The following is a 19,119-nucleotide window of genomic DNA, read 5'->3' as shown; positions in this document are numbered from 1 at the left end:
GGATCTTGTTTTGGAGGAGGAAGAGGAGGAAGAAGGGGAAACAAACGGGGAAAGGGAATTGTTCTAGTGATCCGAGAGACACTGACACAGGTGGTCTCTCTCGTGCGCACGGAGTAGGGTTAAAAAACGTTTAAAAACGAAAGGAAAAATAGAACAAGCAGCCACTATTCTGGTACTGCCCATCAGTCTGGCGGGGTGGGGGGTGTCGCTGTGGGGATTATGGTGCATCCAGATTGGTGGGAGTGGGGCTTTGCCTGGTTCTCCCACCTTTTTCCCTGACTGCATGGTGACATTTAGAGTAGCGAATCCTGTGAGTTAGGCCATAATGACTTAAATGTAACCTTCATCTAGAGTTTAAGATGCTTCTGTAATAGGTGCTGTGCATTGGTCTGAAGAATGCCATGACAGAGGGTCCCAACTGGCAAGAGCCCAGTGCCTTGGGGCCGTGGGGTGGGGAGGGAGAAAAAGAAGGTACAGGTCCTCCTCTGGGCTGTCTAGCCCAATGATTCATCCAGGAGGGCAGCCATTTCCTGGGCCCTGGGCCCCGCTACGCTGGTCAGCACTGTAGAGACGCATGCTTTTAAAGCTACTGCTCAGCGAATTCTCCTCTCACCGGTTGTACACCTGTATCGTGCTGCTGCTGCTATTGCGTTTACTTCACCTTTCCCTTTCAAACCCAGTGGGGGGAGGGGGGACAGAAGGGGAAGCAGGTAGCAGCTGGGAGATGTGGCGTGTTCGGAGCATAAGGTGAGCCCCTTCAACTTGGGTCAACTGTCTCCCAGCCTCCATCTTGAGGCTACCTAGCAATCTTCCCACAGGGAGGAAGACTTTGCTTCTCTACCACTGTTGGTTCCCCATATGTGGATGAGCCCTAAGATATCAGAGCATAAACTGAATGAATACAACTTAGTATCTCTTCTTTCTCTCTCCTAGAAATGTTGATAGGACAGTCTTAGGGGTTCCTTCCTGTTTCCTTTTCTGTCCTGTTCAGGCCTCAGGGCCATCCTTTTCTTGTCTCATTTTATTTAACATTTTTGGTATTGGGACAATGGCTGGAACCAGCTTTGACCATAGCCAAGAAAAGCTTTCTTCTGGGTGGTTTACTTGCTGGGAATTGTCAGCCAAGTGGTGGCAGTGGGAAGTCAGAGCCCTTGTGAATCAGAGTGAGAGGGGAAAAGTGAAATAGATGACCCATAGAATTTCTACTTATTCATTCCCTCAGTCCTTAATAAGAGCCCAGAGGGGAGAAGTGAGTGAGAAGTGGTTATTTGAGGCAGACATTGCTTTGTGGAAACTAGGATAGGGACCTCTATAAATGCTGCCCAACCCGAACCTAAGGAAATGAGGTCTGGTGGGGTTTTTTTCTGGGCCTGGGAACTGTCAGTATCCTGGTGGACCCCAGATGTGGGCAAAAGACTAAGGGATTACAATGAGGAGGGATCAGTGCTGTAGCCCCTGGAGAGGTGTCACAAATGGGCTTTGATGGAAGCAAACTCAACTGGGAAACATTCCAGTGGCTTTCTGCTCCCTCTTGTCTCCTCTGTTCTTGGATTTTGGTGTCTTTTGTCAGCCCTTCTCTAGGGGCCAAGATCTCCCTTTTCTTAGGTGATGCCCTGGGACTTATGCCTGCCTTCCATCTCAGGATGGGGAATCCTGTATCTTTTGAGTCAGAGCCTGTCATTCCCTTCCATTTCTCTTCCATCCCTCATTCACCATTTCAAGCGTGGTGTCACGCACATTCCTCAGCTCAGATTTTTAATTTAATTTTATAAAATCGCGTAAAAACTCGAGCAGGTCTCTGGGAGCCGTTTACAAATGTTTTTTTAAATTTTATTTTGTTAATTTTATTTTTTAAATTCTGTTTTTTTTTTGTTTTGTTTTTGGAGAGCCTTTTCCCCTGGGGTGCTTGAGGTATAGTCTTGTAGCATCCAGGCTAGGCGTTTTTTCACTCAGGATGAGGGAGGTCCATGCTTAGGCTCTGAGGGACCCAGAGAAAGGGACAGCGGTGCAAGGTTTTTTTTTTTTTTTTTTTTTTTTTTTTTTTCTTTCCAGATTATTTAATTTTTTTAGTTTGTTTTATTTAATTTTTTTTTTCACGATGAAGTTAAAGCTCCATGATCCAACTGCCTCTGCCTCTGTTTGAGTTAGTTTCTGATTTCGGGAGTTTGCTTGGCCTGGGTGACGGTGCTGACTCTAGTTTTTAGCCTCCTGTCTGTTGAATCCTCGATTTGTACATTTGTAAATGTGCTGTAATGTTTCCTATGGTAAAACTGCTGTGGATTAGTGTTGAAGCAACTGCTTGCACCTTTGCTCCAATGAGATTTTTCTCATTTTATGTATAATTTTTTTTTGTTGACTAAAAACCAGTTTCTTGTGACTCAAGTTTTTTGCCTCTGCCTTTGTGTCTGCCCGAGGGTCGGAAGGGTGGGACCGCCTGCTGGAGCCGGGTTGGGTGGGGCGGGGTCGGAAGGGTGGGGCCACCTGCCAAGAAGAGGAATGAATGGTCACGGTCTGGTGGGCTCGGCATTCCGAAGTATTCGAGAGTCCATCAGCACAGGTGGCGCCTCCCGTTCTGTGGTACTGCCTTCCTCTACGTCATCAGCCGGCGCCGGAAGTGACTCCTGGTGCCTTGGAGACGGAATGCAGCAGGGGTAGTGGCGGCGGAGTGGGTGACAGGTGACAGGTGGGAGGTGGGGTGGCTGTGGGAGAGACCCTTAAGCCCGTCCTCCGTCCTCACTCCCATCCCCCGGGCTCCTCTCGCCCCAGACCCAGGACTCCCATAGTGCCGCGCGGCGAGGTGGGAAGAGCGCTGGATTGGAATGAGTACTGCCTCTGCCGTTTACTGCTCGTGTGACACTGGGCGAATCACTTCACTGATTTGAGGCACCGTGTCTTCCTGCGTAAAGTGAGGGGGTTGGATTGAGCGGCCCGAGGGGGCCCTTCCAGCCTCATCCTGTGATCGTATGCTCTCAGGGTGCTGTTCCCCTCACCTCCGCCCCCCAAGGGTGTCTCGCTGGCATGGAGCCGCCCCCCGACGACTCCCAGGACTGGGATGAAGACTCGGATCCCGAGATGGACCCCGACGCCCAAGCCCAGGAGTACATCGACCGAGTTTTGGGCTCGCCTGGCCCAGCTCTGGCCCGCGCGGTCCTGGCCCCACCGCCCGTGGTTAGTCCCCGGCCACCCCCTGCTGAGCTGTGGCGCGAGTCCAGGCTTTCCCCCGGCGGGGAGACCGGCCCGGCCGCGTCGGGGCTGCTGGGCCTGCCGCTGGAGCTGATCCTGGAGATCTGTTCCTACCTCGAGGCAAGGCTGGTGCTGGAGGTCCTGCCCTTGGTGTGCAGGTCCCTCCGAGATATTGTCCAGGACCAGGTCATGTGGAAGATCCGCGTGCAGAAGCTCCTGGGTGGGCCCTACCCTGTGGTGGAAGGTGCGAGGGCATGGGGAGGGACCCAAACCGAACCTTTGTTAATCGTGGGACTTTACTGGGTGTGGGGCCTGGAGTCCTTTGGGTGCACCGAGTTGTTACCCTGGCCATGGGTCTGGGAGGAGAGGGTTGTAAAATTGGGTAGTGAGGCTGTGGTGAGGAGGGAGCCCTAGAGAAGACAGGCTTTCTGGATGGGGTGTGGTTCAGACCTCACTACCCCGCCTCCCCCGCTCCCCTCCCAGAGGAGGACTTTGACTGGCCAGCTGCCTGCATCGAATTAGAGGAGCACTTGGCCGGTTGGGCAGATGATGGGCGTCGGGCGGAATACTTCTGCTTATCTGATGGCCACTTCGCCTCCATTGACTCTGTGCTCCTGCTGCAGGTGAGGACAAGGCAAGTCTCTGGCCTGGGGAGGCCGGAGGGAATCTAGATTTGAACTGTAGGACTTAGAGCTGCAAGAGACCTTAGCAAAGGTAACATTAGATTTCTGACTGTAGGATTACAAAGCCTAACCTCTAAGGGATAGAGTGCAAGGAGTAGACTTGATAGATGAGAAAATAGAAGTTAAAAGTTGACTGTTGTGAGCTGTGAGTGGCCATTGCAGGACCTCTCCCAAACATTTCCAAAGCTACCTGTCCCAAAATGAAGTCATCAGGTCTTTTTTCCAAACCTCCCATCCTTTTTCTTAACTGGCCATTTCTGTTAAGGGCACGACCATCTTGCATTCTTCTCCCTCCTTTATCCAGTTAGCAGCCAATTGATTCTTCTACATTCTCTCAGATCCAAGTAACAGGTCATTGTCACCTGTTACCCTCCATGGTTACAACTAGTCTCCTCCTCTTCGCTGTCCCCTTTATATCTGGCTACTGCACAGCTAACAAATGCACAGTCCTAAAGGGACGGGTCAGACTTGCCCTCCTGCTTGAAAAGCCTCTTTAAAGAGCATTTAAAGCTGCAGCCTGTGCTGTGTAAACTCCTCCTTGTCTGTGAATTGTGCCTCTCCCCTCTGTATCTCTGCACAGCTCTTCCTATTGCCTGCCCAGGATGCTCTCATTCTTCACTTCTGCATCTTGGATTCCTGAACTCACTTCAAGTTACAGCTCAAGTGCCTTTTCCTAAAAGATGCCTTGGCCTTACTTTAACTTTCTGTATGAATGTTGGTGACTGTACCCAGAGAGCTGTTTATTCCTGATTACCAGAGCCAGAATTTGAACACCAATCTTAGGCATGGTGGAAAGAACTTGGGGTTTGGAATTGAACTTGCTTTGAATCCCAGCTCTTTGTGATCTTGGGCATACAGATTAAATTTTCTGATCTTCAGTTTCTTCAATCTGTACTGTTGGATGGGGTTGGGTTGGATGATCTCAGGTCACATCTAGCTCCTAAGTCCTGTCCTCTTGTTTCTAAATTCCATGGTTCTTATGGCCTTCATACTCCACCTGTGTCTTTCAGGGTGGAGCACTCTGTGTCTCTGGCTCCCGGGACAGAAATGTCAACCTATGGGACTTAAGACAGCTTGGAGTAGAGCCAGGCAAGGTTCTGGTCAAGGCCTTGGGTACCCAGCGGAGTGGGACCCACAAGGTGAAAGATTGGGAGCCAGGCTTTGGGATGATCTTTCTGTTGGGCTTATTCCTGTGCCCCCCAAATGGCATTTCATGTTCTCCCAATTCTCCAGGGCTGGGTCTGGTCCTTGGCTGCCCAGGATAACCGTGTATGCTCGGGCTCCTGGGATAGCACGGTGAAACTCTGGGACATGGAGGCTGATGGGCAGCAGTTTGGGGAGATCAGGTATGCAGTGAGGGCGAGGGAGGGAGTGCTAAGGTTCAAGCCTTATGGGGATGGAAAAGTGTAAGGCCCAGAGGGCCCACCTTTCCTTCCCCCAGCCCCATTCCTGTCTCCCTAGGGGCAAGGCTGCAGTACTCTGTCTCTCCTACCGTCCTGACATCCTGGTCACTGGCACCTATGATAAGAAAGTGACTGTTTACGACCCCCGAGGTGGGCCCACAGAATCCTGGGCAGAGATAGGGAAAGCAGGGTCCCCTGGGGAGTATAGGAAAGGGTTTTGTCTGCCACAAAGAGAAGACTCTTCCAGGGATGTATAGTTGAGAGCAGGAGCTCCTTGTGCTAGCTGGGGGTGGCTGATCAAGTCTCAGAAGGCAACCTTCCCAAGAATCTACCTGGCCTGGACCTGGAGCCCATGGGAGGGGAGGAAGTGATCAGCTATTCTAATGCTTAACTCACCCCTGGCATAGCGGGCCAGGCCCTGGTGAAGAGCCGAAGGCTGCATTCCAGTGCTGTGCTGGCCTTGCTGGCTGATGACCAGTACATCATCTCAGGAAGTGAGGACCGAACACTGGTGGTGTTTGAGCGTCGGACCAACAGCGTCCTACAGCGGCTGCAGGTGCTGGGACCCATTGGGGATTGGGGGGAAGAGCAGATCCAGGTCTGATGCTGCCCCTGCCCTGGCCCCATCCTGGATGGGGGTGAGGGGTGGCATTTGGCCTCTGACCCAGCTGTGGGGTAGAGTAGCAGACAGGGCCTGATTTTTCCTCTCCTGAGCCTTCCCCTTTCTTCCCACCAGCTGGAGTCCTACCTTCTGTGCATGTCCTATCGGCAGCCGCAGCTCTGGGCTGGGGACAACCAAGGCCTGCTCTATGTATTTGAGAACCATGGAGGCCAGTTCAAGCATATTAGGGTGCGCTACTTCTCAGTTCTACTCACCTTGGCTCAACCTCCTCCCTTGTCCATTTCTCTTCTGACATCAGGGGTTGGAGGGTGAACCATGGCAAATAATCTCACAAGTTTTCAGAGACTTCCTCTGTTAAATGACAGGTTTGGACTAGGTGATCGCTAAGCCCTTTTGGGGGGGGGGTATGGGGTGTTTTCCATTCTAGGAGTTGGGAAAGGGGGTGGTGCAGAGGAGCCCTGGGAATATGATCTTAGCTGGGATCAGGGTTAAGAGGGTGTGGGGAGAGCAGGGCCTGGTGTTGGGTGATAAAAACCCTGCATGTCGTGTTTCATCCCTTGTATCATACTCTTCCCTGTAGTCCTTTGATGTGGGACATAGGTCACAAATCACTGGCATTGAACATTCCTTGGGGTCACTTTACACCACATCCACAGACAAGACCATTCGGGTAAGCAATGGCTGGCCAGGGCTCCCAAAGTGAGCTACAGATCCCCACCTCCACACTCTGAGCCTGGTCTTTCCTCCCCAGGTACATGTGCCCACTGACCCACCACGGACCATCTGTACCCGAAGCCATCACAATGTTCTTAATGGGGTAAGGCCTCCTTGCCTAAGCTCTGCTTTACTCTTGTTTTCTCCCCGCTGCATTCCAATAAGGTTTGTACCTGATTTCCCTCTGCCAGGTCTGTGCTGATGGTAATGTGGTAGTAGCTGCATCTGGGGGCCTGTCTCTGGAAGTGTGGAGACTGAAGCCCTGAAGAGGGGATGCGGCTCAGAGGACTGGGTCTGGTTGAGGCATCTTGGGACCTATGCTGCTGCTCATGCTTCCCCCTCCATGGCCCCAAACTCTGTTGTTGGGGCCCATCCCAACTCTCTGGGTCTCGGACCTGGCTCTGTGGTGCTACCAGAAGCTCTGGCCATTTTCTCTAGGGGCTGGAACTCTATTGCTCCCACCGTGCAAGCCCATAGCTCCTAGTGAGGGATAAACCCCATCCTCCAGGACAGGAGAAGTATTGAGGGTCCCTCCGGTATCGTCCAGACCCGATCCCTCTCCCCCCACCTCCCTGTTATTTATTATTGAAATACCCTTTCCCTCACCATTGAGAGCTAAGAAGCTCAGGAATAAACCTGTTGGATCATCCCACCCTGCTTCGACCTGGGCCCTGTGGGACCTCTGCCTGGGTGCCTTTTGTGCCTTTGTGTGGATGTAGATTGGGTGTCTGTGTGTGGCTCTGCCCTTGGAGGGTGGGGGGTGAAGGTGGGGCAGTTTACAGTTTGTGACCGTATGGCTTATTGAATGGCAGAATCATACCTGTGACATGAGAAGCATGTTGGTTAGAGATTGAGAGAGAGCCCATGTGAAGGGGTGGCTGTGAGATGCATGCATTGGGCCCTTAGGTCCTTGGGAGATGGATCACAGTGGTACTTAAGGTTCTCCTTCCCAGACATATGAACTCTCACTCAGACCTGGAGTTAAGGACCTAATCTTTAATAAAGTCTAAACCATGGCTTTTCCTGGGGCTCTTAGGCCCCATGTGGGACTGAAGGGAAACGAGAGGAGGGCTCTTGGAAAGGGATGTTGCAGGATGGGAATGGCTCAGGACTTGGGGATTCGGGGGAGTGGGGAATATCTCAGGCCACAGGGACCTGATGGTAAGGGCATCTTAGGATAGGGAGGTGAGGAATCTTGATAGGAGTGTTGATTCAGGAATTTGAGGGAAAGGATCTCACAATGGGGATATCTCAAGGTACAAGGGTTCCTTGAGAGGAAATCACAGAATGGTACAAGGCTTCTTCTCCTTGAAGGGGTTGACAGCGGCTGGGATGCCCATGAGGAATGGGTCACTTTTGGCATGTTCCACACAGTACTGCAAGAGCTCTCCTGCTGCCTTGGATACCTAAGGCCAGACCAAAGGCCTCCCTAGTCACCAAGGACCTAGGCCCCTTCCCATCCCCATTCCCAACCCATCCTCTCCCAGGCCCGAGTCCTCACCTGGACACGATCAATGCCAGCTTCCATCCGCAGCTGCTCCACTGCCCGGCGGGCCTGCCCTATGTCACTGCCACTTGACATCTTGCTGGACATGTGCTGTATGAGTGAGAGGAGCTTGGAATTGCCCGAATGGAATCAAGCTCCTCTATATTCTTGCAGGGAGAGAGGTCAGTCCCTGCCTGAGTCACTCTGGCCCCTTCCCCCCCCTCCCATCCCCCAGGCTGAAAGATTTGTTCTGCCACTTACGGTGTGACTGCAGTCTTGGAAAGTTACACCCCCTACCTTAGTTTGCTCATCTGAGAAATGAAGTGATCAAACTAGATGGTCTTCACAACCTTTCCTAGCTTTAAATACTATGGTTCCCAAGCCAGATTCCTTCATCTCTCCTTCCTAACCTGAATTGCCCTGGCTGCCCCAGGCCCAAGAATGCATCATTTGATCATTCCCTGGAAGTCAAGAAAGGCTGTTTGAGCTTTGCATGTGGAGTCTGGATTCAGAGGCAAAGCTCAGCTCTTCTAGTCTTCCCCCATCTCCAGGCCTCAGGGTTTTTGTAAAATAAAGGTATTGGACTAAATAGTTTTTTCATATTTCTACTTTAAATCCTATAATCCTCACCTCTCCAAGGAGAGTTCCTCTCAGTGTCAGGGGCTGGATCTGGTTAGTGCCCAGGGAGCAATGCAGCCTCCTCCATCCACTCATAATAGCCCAGTCCCCTGGACTCCCAGGGTGCAGTCTTCCCTTTCTTCTCTCCCACTAGTGCCTTTGAAGCCAGGACACCTGGGGAATGAAATGTCACTGCCAGGAAGCAGCAGCAGCTGCAGTGGCTGTGAAGTGGGCAAAGGAAGAACATCATGGTAACCTAGTTGTCAGGCAGGAGACTTAAAGGTGTTGGGGGTCCAACACACGAGCTTGATGTCTCAGGGTCCTGCCTGATTTCTTGGACTGTGGGAGGTCATGGCCAGAAGGAACAGAGATCACCTATAGCAGTAGGCTCCAAAGTGAAGGACTGTGGCATTACCTCAAATGGTACATGACCACAGGGGTGGGGAAGATGAATCTCTCCTTCCCTTCCACAACCCGTCATGGCCTTATTTATGTCCAACCCTCACATATCCAAAGAAAAGTTATCCTAACCTTATAATAATCCTCAGTTTTATGTACAACCCTTGCCTTTGATGTATATGGAAATCCTCTATTTGGCCTTTGTTAAATTAGAAATAATCAAAATTCCCTTCCACCATCTCCAATTCCCTTTGACCATCAGGGCTCAATGTTTCCCTATTTCGCTGCATCCCACCACTGACCTCTTATGGCCTCGTCAGGTGCCTGTCACTTGGAGTGGTTCTGACCCAGGGAATGTGTGGCAGCCATGGGGAGAGGCCAATGCTGTGCCACTAAGGTCTTCTTATGGTCAGGTCCTGCTTCCCAAGAGGAAGAACCATCTTTCCCCTCCTTCCCATTTTCTTGTCAGGGAGTCAAGGAGGACAAGGAAAGGTTGTGCTCTATAGTATTACTTTATCTTTTCCTTTTAAACCTGCTGTTCTTCTGAACTAACCTATTCCAGGGAAAGACACCACCTTCCTTCCAGGCACATTCAGAGCCACCACACAGTACTCAGTCCCTGCCTCGATCTACATAGCCAGTCAATGTAGTCTTGTTTCTACCTCTCACAACTACCTCCTCTCCATTTACCCTTGCTGGGGCCTTTGGAGCCTCTCATCTAGACTTTGACCAGCAGTCTAGTTGGCTTCCCTACCTCATCCATCCTCCACATGGCTGCCAAAGTGATTTTCTAAGGACAGAGGCCAAAACACACCTTTCCCTTTTCAGTAAACTCCAATAGCTCTCTATTGACCATATAATCAAAGTTTATGTCATCTTTTAAAAATTTACATTTTTTTATAAAGTTTTATCAAACATATATTATCCTAGTAGTAGGGTGATAAGGACTGTGATTTTCATTCTTTTGGGAGACTCCTAGATGAGGAAAATTTCTTCCACTAATGCAGGTTAACATCTTGGCAATTTGCAGCTTTAGAGTTGCCTAGAGCAGGAGCACTTTGAGATCTTCAATATAGTCACCATTTGTCAGGACATGAACCCATTTCTCTTTCCACTATATCATTATTTTGTTGTCATTCAGTCAGGTCCAACTCTTTATAACTCCATTTGGGATTTTCTTGGCAAAGATATTAGAGTGGTTTGCCATTCTCTTTTCCAGCTCTTTTTATAGATGAGGAGGCAAACAGGGTTAAGTGGCTTGCCCCGTGGTCACACAGCTTGAAGTGTCTGAGGCCAGATTTTAACACAGGTCTTCCTGACTCCAGTCTTTTATCCATTGTACCACCTAGCTGCCCTTACACTATTATACATTTCCATAATTTATAAATGAGTGTATATAGAGAACTTAAAAATAAATATATACATGTTGGGGTCATATGCTCAAACATTTTTTGAATGACAAGATGCATGATATAAAAAGTTTTGGAAACCATCAATCTAGTCTATGTGCCCAAACATTGTTGATTGGTGAAGTGCCTGATATAACAAAGTTTTGAAGACCGTTGCTTTAGTGTACAGTGGAAAAAGATCTGAGTTAGAGGACAGTAGTACAGTTTCTGGAAGCTAGCTAGATATTATGTGATTGGGAAAAGTTCCTTAAGCTCTCTGAATCCCAATTCCTTCCTGCATATTAAGCCTGCTTTTATTTTGTAGCTCTACTGCTCATATAAAGAGTGTATAACTTTATGCCTTGATATCTCTAGCTGTGGGCAGTCAGGTGGCTCAGTGGATAGAGTCCCAGGCTCAGTTTCAGAAGAAACTGAATTCAAATCCTGCCTTGGATGAGTACTTGCTGTGTGACCCTGGGCAAGTAATTTAACTGCCTCAGTTTCTTCATCTGTAAAATGAGCTGGAGAAGGAAATGGCAAACCACTCTAGGGGTCTTTGTCAAGAAAACCCCAAATGGTATTATGAAGACTGAACCACAACCATTTCTAGCTTCTCTGCTAGAATGAGCTGCATAAGGCAGTTATGCTTTCCTGACTGAACTTTACATCTTTCGCTGTTCTTAGTTCAGGGCACTGCACACAACAACCTCCAACTCTGCTGATAGGCTGATCTGTGAAATGTGCAGAGTAGGCTGGAAGAGGTACAGTCAGCTGAACTGGTCCGAGTCCGTGATTTTGCAGGGGTAACTTAGAGACTCCGAGAGAGACAGGGACATGACCCAGTTTATTTAGCCCCGGAGCAGGCCTTGGCCCTGCCCAAAGCGGGATCTCGTGCGTCCCTAAACATGGTGCCAAGGACTAAAGCGTCTTCCAGACTTGGAGGGACAGAAACCACAGCGGGGAGCCCTAAGGCTCTCTGCAGGAGACCGATAGGGGGCGAGCGAGGGCTGGCGAAACTCTCGAGCCTCGGCAGCACCCGTAGGAGGTCTGTGCAGAAGAAAACGTGACCCGCGCCGTTTCCGGTCCTTTACCGTCTCTGTTCCCTGGCCTTACTTCCGGTGCTAGCTGGGGTAAGGATGCGGGCGCTGGGATCACGCTGAGCCCCCGGTGAGCCGAGGTCGGACCGGGCGGCCTGACCCTGACCTCGGACCTCCCCCAGAGGGCTCATGGAGGGCTTCCAAGAAGAGGAGCGCGAGGAGGGGCCAGGGTCGCGACCACCCCCGGGAGCTGTGGCCGCCGTCCTAAAGCACAGTTCGGCGCTACCCGCGGAGACCGTCCAGGTCCGGGGCTACGACTTCAACCGCGGCCTGGACTATGGCGCTCTTTTGCGCGCCTTCGGCACTACGGGCTTCCAAGCCACCAGCTTCGGCCGCGCAGTACAGCAGGTCAACGCCATGGTGAGGGGGCGAGACTGGGCAGGGGAGGGAGAGCGAAGCCTTAAGGAGGGAGGGGATGGGCTGCAGAGTGAGGTCGAGGCCGGGGAGCGGGGAAGAGCCGGGGCTGCGGGGGAAAGAGAGGCGATGAGGAGGCGAGGCTGTGTAAACAAGGCTGGTTAAAGCTGCAGTGAGGATTCTGGAAAGAAAGGGGCACCAGAGAGGGCAGGGTGAGACCAAGAGTATTGAGAGAGTAGGTGAGCAAAGAACAGATCAATTAGCTACAAAGGAAGATTCTAGAAGTGGATGCCCAGTAGTGGGCAAACCAACTACACAGTTTGATGTCTCTGGGTCTAAGATGTGGACCCAGGAAGATGACCTAAGCCTGGGGTACAAGAGCACTTCAGATTTAGGAGCAGTCAAGTTGCCAGCTTGAAGCACTTTGGGCAATGGGACACTGAGGGAGCCGTTAAAGTATGAGAGAACCTGTTGGCAGCAAGGAGGCTGGGATCGATGCTGTGCTCAGTGATGTATTAAGGAGCTGAAAACAGGGCACTGTGTCACCCTCATGCGACTTCTGCACCGTCCAGAATATATAAGGGACCAGGTGGGCCCTGCTTTCTAGCAGACTTAAGTTTTAGGTGTGGGGAGATATCATAGTCACTTCACCTTCTCCTCTAGATTGAGAAGAAACTAGAACCTCTAGGGGAGGAGGAGAAGAACCACATGGACTTGAATCCAAGCCATCGGCCAGTGAGTGGCTGCACTATCTTCTTGGGATACACATCAAATCTAATCAGCTCTGGTGTCCGAGAAACCATACGTTACCTGGTACAGCACAACATGGTAAGGGAGAGCAGCTTGGGAAACCCCTAGGAGCTGAGTAAAAGAACGCCTTTGACTAGAAGAGGAGGCGAGGTAGGTGAGAATGGTGCCTGGGTGAAGAATCATTTCTGCTGTGATTTTCCTGGGCTCTGCCCTGCAGGTGGATGTTCTGGTGACAACTGCAGGTGGTATAGAGGAGGATCTGATCAAATGCCTGGCACCTACATATCTGGGAGAATTTAGCCTGAAGGGGAAGGACCTGAGACAAAATGGCATCAATAGGTATCAGGGAGGGAGAAGGGGTAGCCACTTCCGGAGACTTCTCAGCCTCAGAGCTCTGATGTGACCTCTAACCCTTCAGGATCGGAAACCTGCTTGTCCCCAATGACAATTACTGCAAGTTTGAGGACTGGTTGATGCCGATTTTAAACCAGATGGTTCTGGAGCAAAATACAGAGGTGCCCATTGTTTGGGGGTGGGAGGGATAGAGGGGGTGGGTCATGGGTCATTTGGGAGGGCATTCACCAAGGGACCAAATGGGGTGGGGCTTCTAAAGATTGGAAGAGATGTTCCTTGAGGTCAGTAGTCCCAAGGGCCGCCTTTTTTTTTTTTTTGTTTTTGTTAGGGAGTGAAATGGACTCCGTCGAAGATGATTGCACGACTGGGCAAAGAAATCAACAACCCTGAGTCTGTGTATTACTGGGCACAGAAGGTACAAGCTATGTGAGAAGGGTATAGGGAAGTTGCACGATTTCTGTCCATATATCCCTGAAGCCTTGTCCCCATGATCTTTGTACCTAAAGCCCTTTTCCAATTCTTTGTTCTCTTTTCCTTTGATGCAGTGGTTGGGGAGGAAGGGTATGGACAAGGGAAGGAATCTTGTAGTCCCATTCTGTTGTGACCTCTGATTCCTGATCCCACTGTCTAGAACAACATCCCAGTGCTAAGCCCAGCACTGACAGATGGCTCTCTTGGTGATATGATATTCTTCCACTCATATAAGAATCCAGGGCTGGTGCTGGACATCGTGGAGGGTGAGCTTCCCCTGAATTCTCTAGTGCCCAACAGTGGATGAGGGCCCATGAAGGGGGAACCTGGTGTAGAGGGTGGTGTTATTAGGAATCTAGTAGCCACCAATAAAACTTGATCCCTTTGCTCAGACTTACGACTCATCAATGCTCAGGCCATCTTTGCCAAGCGAACAGGCATGATCATTCTTGGAGGAGGCCTGGTGAAACATCATATTGCTAATGCCAACCTCATGGTAAGGCACTCTGCAGGGCCATGGTCCACGTGTAAGTAAGTCCCTCTGCTAGTGAAAAAAATGCCCCCCCCCCTTAACTATTTCTTTCTGGAATGTTCTTGGCCATAACTGTTTTCCAGTCCCTCTATGTTACTGTGCATGTGTATGAGTGCTATATAATGGGAAGAGTCTAAGTCTTACTTTTGATACTTGCTTTGTGACCATGGACAAGTACCTTAGCCTTTCAGTACATTTTCAATTTAAAACATAGATCCGTGGTCCCTACTTGGCTATGTAGTTTTGAGGATTAAGAGAAATGATATTCCTAAAGCACTAAGGTAATTTGTTGCCCTTCATTCCAACATATCCCAACAGAGGAATGGAGCTGATTATGCTGTCTATATCAATACGGCCCAGGAATTTGATGGCTCAGACTCGGGTGCAAGGCCAGATGAAGCTGTGTCCTGGGGCAAAATCAGAATGGATGCAAAGCCAGTCAAGGTTTGTCTGGTCTCAGGCTGGGGAGGGAGGTGTAGCTTTGGGCCTCTAGGTATTTAGTTCTCCCTTTCTTCTAATTTCCTCCCCCAGGTCTATGCTGATGCTTCTCTTGTTTTCCCTCTGCTTGTGGCAGAGACTTTTGCCCAGAAAATTGGGGCCTTCGCCACTGAGAAAAACAATGACTGAGCAGCTGGTTCCGATAGGGACCTGGAAGCTGGGGGGTCCTGACCCCTGATCTCTCCTATTTATTGTCTCTAAATTACTTCCCAGGCATTCCCAACATTCATGGTGCCCTGGCCAAGATCAGCAAATACCCAGGCCTGGGATAAAGGTCCCTTTATGTGGCAGGTAATCGTACAGATCCCTAAGGTCAATAAACTTCATGCGTCCCATCCATGTATGTCTGTGCTGCCTTTCAAGCCGGCAGTTCATCCTCTGCTACAAATGACTCTTCTCGCCAGCACTGGACATTGCCTTCTGAGGCAGTCAGCAGGCAGGGCTCTGTGGGGTGGAAGGCCAAGGACTGGACCACACTTCTACCCACAGGCAGGGTCAAAGCCAGAGTGCCCTAGAATAGGAAAGAAAGACTGTAATGAGGAAGAGAGAGAAGGAAGGGTGCTGGTTGCTATTGAGTACTGGAAGATGAGGGCATTCACCTCCACCAGATCCCAGAAGTAGACATTTCCGTCCTCTGAGGCGCTGACCACATGGGTATCTCGTTCACTTAGGCAGCAGTCCAACTTGTATTCCTGATTCTTGTGTCCTGTGTACCTGAGGTAGGGAAACGTCAGGCTGGCTTCTGAATAACTCCAGGGCAAAAAGTGGGTTCAAGGCTTTCCATAATGTAGTCTTCTGCCTTATCAAATAATCTTATTTCTCCTCTGTTTTCTCTGCCTGGCTTTGTTGAAGTCCCCTTCTATTCAATCAAGGCCCAACCAAGATGTGACCTTCAACCGTGAAGCTTTCCCAGACCCCCTTGGAACATTAATTTCTGATTGGTGCCCCTCATTATCTCATGTTTTAGAATTGTACACCTGCCATCCCCCTTTTTCATAGCTTTCTTTGTGACTTTTCTGGTGGCTGGAAAGGTGGGTACAAGGAACTTAACACAACAATTGGTTGAACTGATGACAGGCCACCCGCTTTGTAATCTCGCTCACTCTCCAAGCAGCTCCCCTGTATCCTTGTCCAGGAGTCGAAGGGAAGAGTCAAGGCTGGAAATGAGAGTACACTGGCCATCTTTGCTGAAGCACACACAAGTTATGGGACCTGTAAAATGGTCAAGGAGAGGATTAATGTTCCCAGCTGGGCCCTCCCAAGCCCCTTGGGTCTCACACTCACTTCCCACATAGTCTGCATATAGCTCTCCCATTCGAAGGTCATAGCGCCGAGAGCGTCCATCCACAGAACTGGGGGGAGACAGCAGGGGTTTGGAAATGTTAGGATTTCACTTGGCCACTGCAGATACATTCTTTCCTTAAATTTCCTCTGGTACTCACCCTGCTAGGATCTCATGATCTGACAGCTTCACGCTAGATATGCCATCCTTGGCTTCATCTAGGATTTGGACTGGGTCAGGTCGTCGTGAGCGGCAGTCCCAGCACCGGATGCTTGAATCAATAGAGCCTGGAATCAGAACCCAGTTCCCAGTGAAATGCAAGCAGGGGCAAGACCCAGGCATCTGAAGCTTTCTCCTACCCTCAGAACTCTCAACTTACCAGACACAATCACGGTGGCCTCCTCATTGAACTGCACACAGTTTACCTTCTGTAAAGCCAGCATAAGATGGGGATAATGATTAGTCAATATGGGCTACTGTATGAAGCCATAAAACTCAGGCAGAACTAAGTTAAGTGGTAGTTACAAATTGTGGAAAGGAACAAAGTAATGATTTGGTTAGGTAGGGTTTCTTGGGATTCTTGAACTAGACTTTGAAGGCCAGGGAAACAACATGGTCTGGTGGAAGCTAGGGAGTGTAGGTAAAGCCTGACTGGTCAGGGGCTTGCACCAAGTGAAGGAGAATTCAGGGAGATTACATCCAAAAGACTGGGTGCTGGGTTCAGAGGAAGATGGGGAGAGGGCAGCCTTGGATTCCTCTCCAGTCATTCTGACTCCTGTTCTTACCCCAGCATGCCCCCGGAATTTGCGGAGAATCTGGCCTGATGCTACATCCCAAAACAGAACAGCTCGGTCACTTCCCCCAGAGCACAGACGGCTGTTGTCAAATGAGCTGGGGGAAAACAAGGATCAGTGGGGTGCAGGAAGTAGCTTTAGGAAGGCATGGGATTGTGGTCCAGAGGTTAGGGAGAAGCCTCTGGTGGGGAGGTAATTTACAGTCTGTGGGCGCAAATAAAGATAAAGTGGAAAACATTTGAGACCAAAAAAAGGTTCAACTGCCACGGGAACATCTAGGGAGGAAGTGGGGGGTTAACGGCGGCAATAAGGAAGTATTGGGAGGATGCAGGGTCTTCTCACCCGGCCGCATCTAGCACCTCTGCCCCGTGGCCACTGTACGTCCGAAGCAATGTCCCCCGGAGGGGGCTCCACAGGGAGAGCGACTTGTCACTGCCACAAGTCAGGCAGTACCGACCATCCACTGCAGAGGAGGAGAGGGTAAAAAGACGGCTGTCTCCTCCGTCCTCCAGCCCCAACCCTTCTTTCCCACTCTCCTCTTCCCTTTCCCTTCCGCTCTCCCCTTCTTTTCCCTCTTCTTCTCTTCCCTGTTAGGGTGGGCACAAACCGTTAAAGCGCACGGCCCGCACGGCTCCCTGGCGGCAGGGCAGGCTCCGCACCGATTTCCGGGGCAGCTCCGGCTTCGTGGGTCTCGGCTCTGGAAACGCCATGTTGGGAGTAGTAACTGGAACGAAAGCGTCCGCATCCGCAGCGTTACACTCTAGGCGTTCCCCCATGCTTCGGGGATGGGTTGTATCCGACCGGAAGTGCCGGCAGCGAGAGCGGAAAGGGCGGGGTCAGAGCCAGTGTTTCGCGTGCCTCCTCTAACCCTCTCCGCATACCCCGCCCCTTCCCGGCCAGGCCATGTCTGTGAACAACATGTCGGACCCCCGGCGGCCCAACAAGGTGCTCAGGTGAGGATCCAGCCCCGCCTCCCGACCCCTGAAGCTCCCAGATTTCCCGACCGCGAAGCCCATTCCATGACTACAGCCGGCACTTAGCGATCCTACAAGGGAGAGCTATTTCCTTAGACTCCCCACTCTGTTTAGAAATCTTTACCTGGGGAAGCTGGCTTTTTGACTCCCGACCCTGCACTTAGAGATCAGAGTTAAGAAATCTGGTTATATGTCTCTCCTTCTTTTGGAGATCCGTGGAGGAAAGGTTGTTTCTCTTGGCTCCACTTCCTGTTCTTACAGACCCCAGGCTGGAAAAACCTATTTCATGATAATTGTCTCCCTATGCTTAGAGAGCTAGAGAGAGCAATTGCTTAGCTTGGGAAAATAAATCTTGGGAAAGTAAAGCCGAGGGGCTTCAAGATGGGCTGGGAAAGTATTTTTCTTTGAAACCTTTCTTTGCCCAGGTACAAGCCACCTGCCACAGAGAACAACCCAGCCCTGGAGGATCCGACTCCAGACTACATGAACTTGCTGGGAATGATTTTCAGCATGTGTGGCCTCATGCTAAAGGTGCAGCCCTGGGAGAGGGAGGAGGGTATATGAGGTGGGACAGGATGCCTCTTGTGGGCACCCTGAATGAAAAGACATGCTCCTGGGATGAGGCTTCTGGCCAAGGGTTCTTGGATCAAGGAGAGCACTCCAACACAGCCTGATGTGCCGCCTTTCTTTTCCACAGTTGAAATGGTGTGCCTGGATTGCTGTCTATTGTTCCTTTATCAGCTTTGCCAATTCTCGAAGCTCTGAAGACACCAAGCAGATGATGAGTAGCTTCATGTGAGTCCTGGTGATTGGGCATAGCTCTGGTGGGAGCCCTAGTGAGGTGAGGGAGTGACTGTGTCCTTGTTCCCTCTTTCCTCCCTTTTGCCCCACCTAACATAGGGATCGAAGAGCCTCAGTTCTTCCTGGGCTCTTTGTAGTCCTAGCTTCACCCTCTTTCACTCCAAACAGGCTCTCTATTTCTGCTGTGGTCATGTCCTATCTCCAGAACCCCCAGCCTATGACACCTCCGTGGTAAAGGCACCAATCTCCCGGTTCTTCAGCCTGGACTTCAGGACCCTAGGGCTTTCACTGTTGGTTTCTGGGCCGGAAAAAAAAAAAAGACGGAAATTTATTCATTCCTCACTCCTGTGATCACTTCTCAGCCTCTGCTCCAAATCTGGGGCCTCAGCTCGTGAGTCCACGCTGGAAGGTCCTTACTCTGACCTTATCTCCGCTGAAAAATGGCTTATTCTGGGGCTCTGGCCCTGTCAGTATCCCCCAGCCCCGAATTCCTTTCCAGCCTCCCTGCCCCGGGCACCCTGGGCTGAGGAGGATCCTGCGATTGCTGAGCCCCAGTGCCTGCCCTCGTCTTGGGCCAGGGTGCATCCCAGAGGGCTGAGTCTTGGGACTGACATCCCCGCGCTGAGGCAGCCCGGGCTGGGGCCGCGGGCGCGGGGCAGGCAGCTTGTAACTACTTGTAGCAACCAATACAAATATATGTGTAAGAAAGTTTCTCT

At 50.8% G+C, this 19,119-nt stretch overlaps 5 protein-coding genes across 6 annotated transcripts; 3 read left to right on the top strand and 2 right to left on the bottom strand.

Annotated features, from left to right (window-relative positions):
• The first annotated feature begins 2,575 nt into the window (after positions 1-2,575).
• On the top strand, positions 2,576-7,257 carry FBXW9 (F-box and WD repeat domain containing 9). The gene is made up of 10 exons (XM_044658422.1): positions 2,576-3,427; positions 3,667-3,806; positions 4,877-5,005; positions 5,100-5,212; positions 5,328-5,419; positions 5,677-5,825; positions 6,006-6,119; positions 6,472-6,561; positions 6,643-6,708; positions 6,797-7,257. Exons 1-10 carry the CDS (start codon positions 3,019-3,021, stop codon positions 6,869-6,871), a joined length of 1,377 nt encoding a protein of 458 aa, XP_044514357.1. The 5' UTR covers positions 2,576-3,018; the 3' UTR covers positions 6,872-7,257.
• A 541-nt stretch (positions 7,258-7,798) lies between these two features.
• Positions 7,799-8,643, bottom strand: GNG14 (G protein subunit gamma 14). The gene is made up of 2 exons (XM_044658421.1): positions 8,107-8,643; positions 7,799-8,011 (listed from the first exon to the last, which is right to left on the bottom strand). Exons 1-2 carry the CDS (start codon positions 8,197-8,199, stop codon positions 7,886-7,888), a joined length of 219 nt encoding a protein of 72 aa, XP_044514356.1. The 5' UTR covers positions 8,200-8,643; the 3' UTR covers positions 7,799-7,885.
• A 2,965-nt stretch (positions 8,644-11,608) lies between these two features.
• DHPS (deoxyhypusine synthase) lies at positions 11,609-14,891 on the top strand. Of its 2 annotated transcripts, XM_044670273.1 has the most exons (9): positions 11,609-11,953; positions 12,611-12,775; positions 12,915-13,036; positions 13,116-13,212; positions 13,380-13,466; positions 13,683-13,788; positions 13,915-14,018; positions 14,373-14,498; positions 14,586-14,891. In XM_044670273.1, exons 1-9 carry the CDS (start codon positions 11,723-11,725, stop codon positions 14,679-14,681), a joined length of 1,134 nt encoding a protein of 377 aa, XP_044526208.1. In that variant the 5' UTR covers positions 11,609-11,722; the 3' UTR covers positions 14,682-14,891. The 2 variants fall into 2 exon arrangements, with proteins under 2 accessions (XP_044526208.1, XP_044526217.1); XM_044670282.1 differs by lacking the exon at positions 13,915-14,018 and having other exon boundaries at positions 14,383-14,498.
• On the bottom strand, positions 14,718-17,493 carry WDR83 (WD repeat domain 83). Its single transcript, XM_044670295.1, has 9 exons — positions 17,236-17,493; positions 16,971-17,091; positions 16,620-16,725; positions 16,214-16,262; positions 15,995-16,121; positions 15,837-15,904; positions 15,656-15,764; positions 15,152-15,266; positions 14,718-15,063 (listed from the first exon to the last, which is right to left on the bottom strand). The coding sequence occupies exons 1-9, from the start codon at positions 17,402-17,404 to the stop codon at positions 14,911-14,913; spliced, it is 1,017 nt and encodes a 338-aa protein (XP_044526230.1). The 5' UTR covers positions 17,405-17,493; the 3' UTR covers positions 14,718-14,910.
• WDR83OS (WD repeat domain 83 opposite strand) lies at positions 17,456-19,114 on the top strand. Its single transcript, XM_044670306.1, has 4 exons — positions 17,456-17,581; positions 18,028-18,133; positions 18,300-18,397; positions 18,572-19,114. Exons 1-4 carry the CDS (start codon positions 17,532-17,534, stop codon positions 18,636-18,638), a joined length of 321 nt encoding a protein of 106 aa, XP_044526241.1. The 5' UTR covers positions 17,456-17,531; the 3' UTR covers positions 18,639-19,114.
• Positions 19,115-19,119: the final 5 nt, after the last annotated feature.

This window comes from Gracilinanus agilis, chromosome 1 (genome assembly GCF_016433145.1).
Source record: "Gracilinanus agilis isolate LMUSP501 chromosome 1, AgileGrace, whole genome shotgun sequence".
Lineage (NCBI taxonomy): Eukaryota > Metazoa > Chordata > Mammalia > Didelphimorphia > Didelphidae > Gracilinanus > Gracilinanus agilis.
Note: the sequence above shows the minus strand (reverse complement) of the source record. Positions and strands in the feature narration are given on the sequence as shown.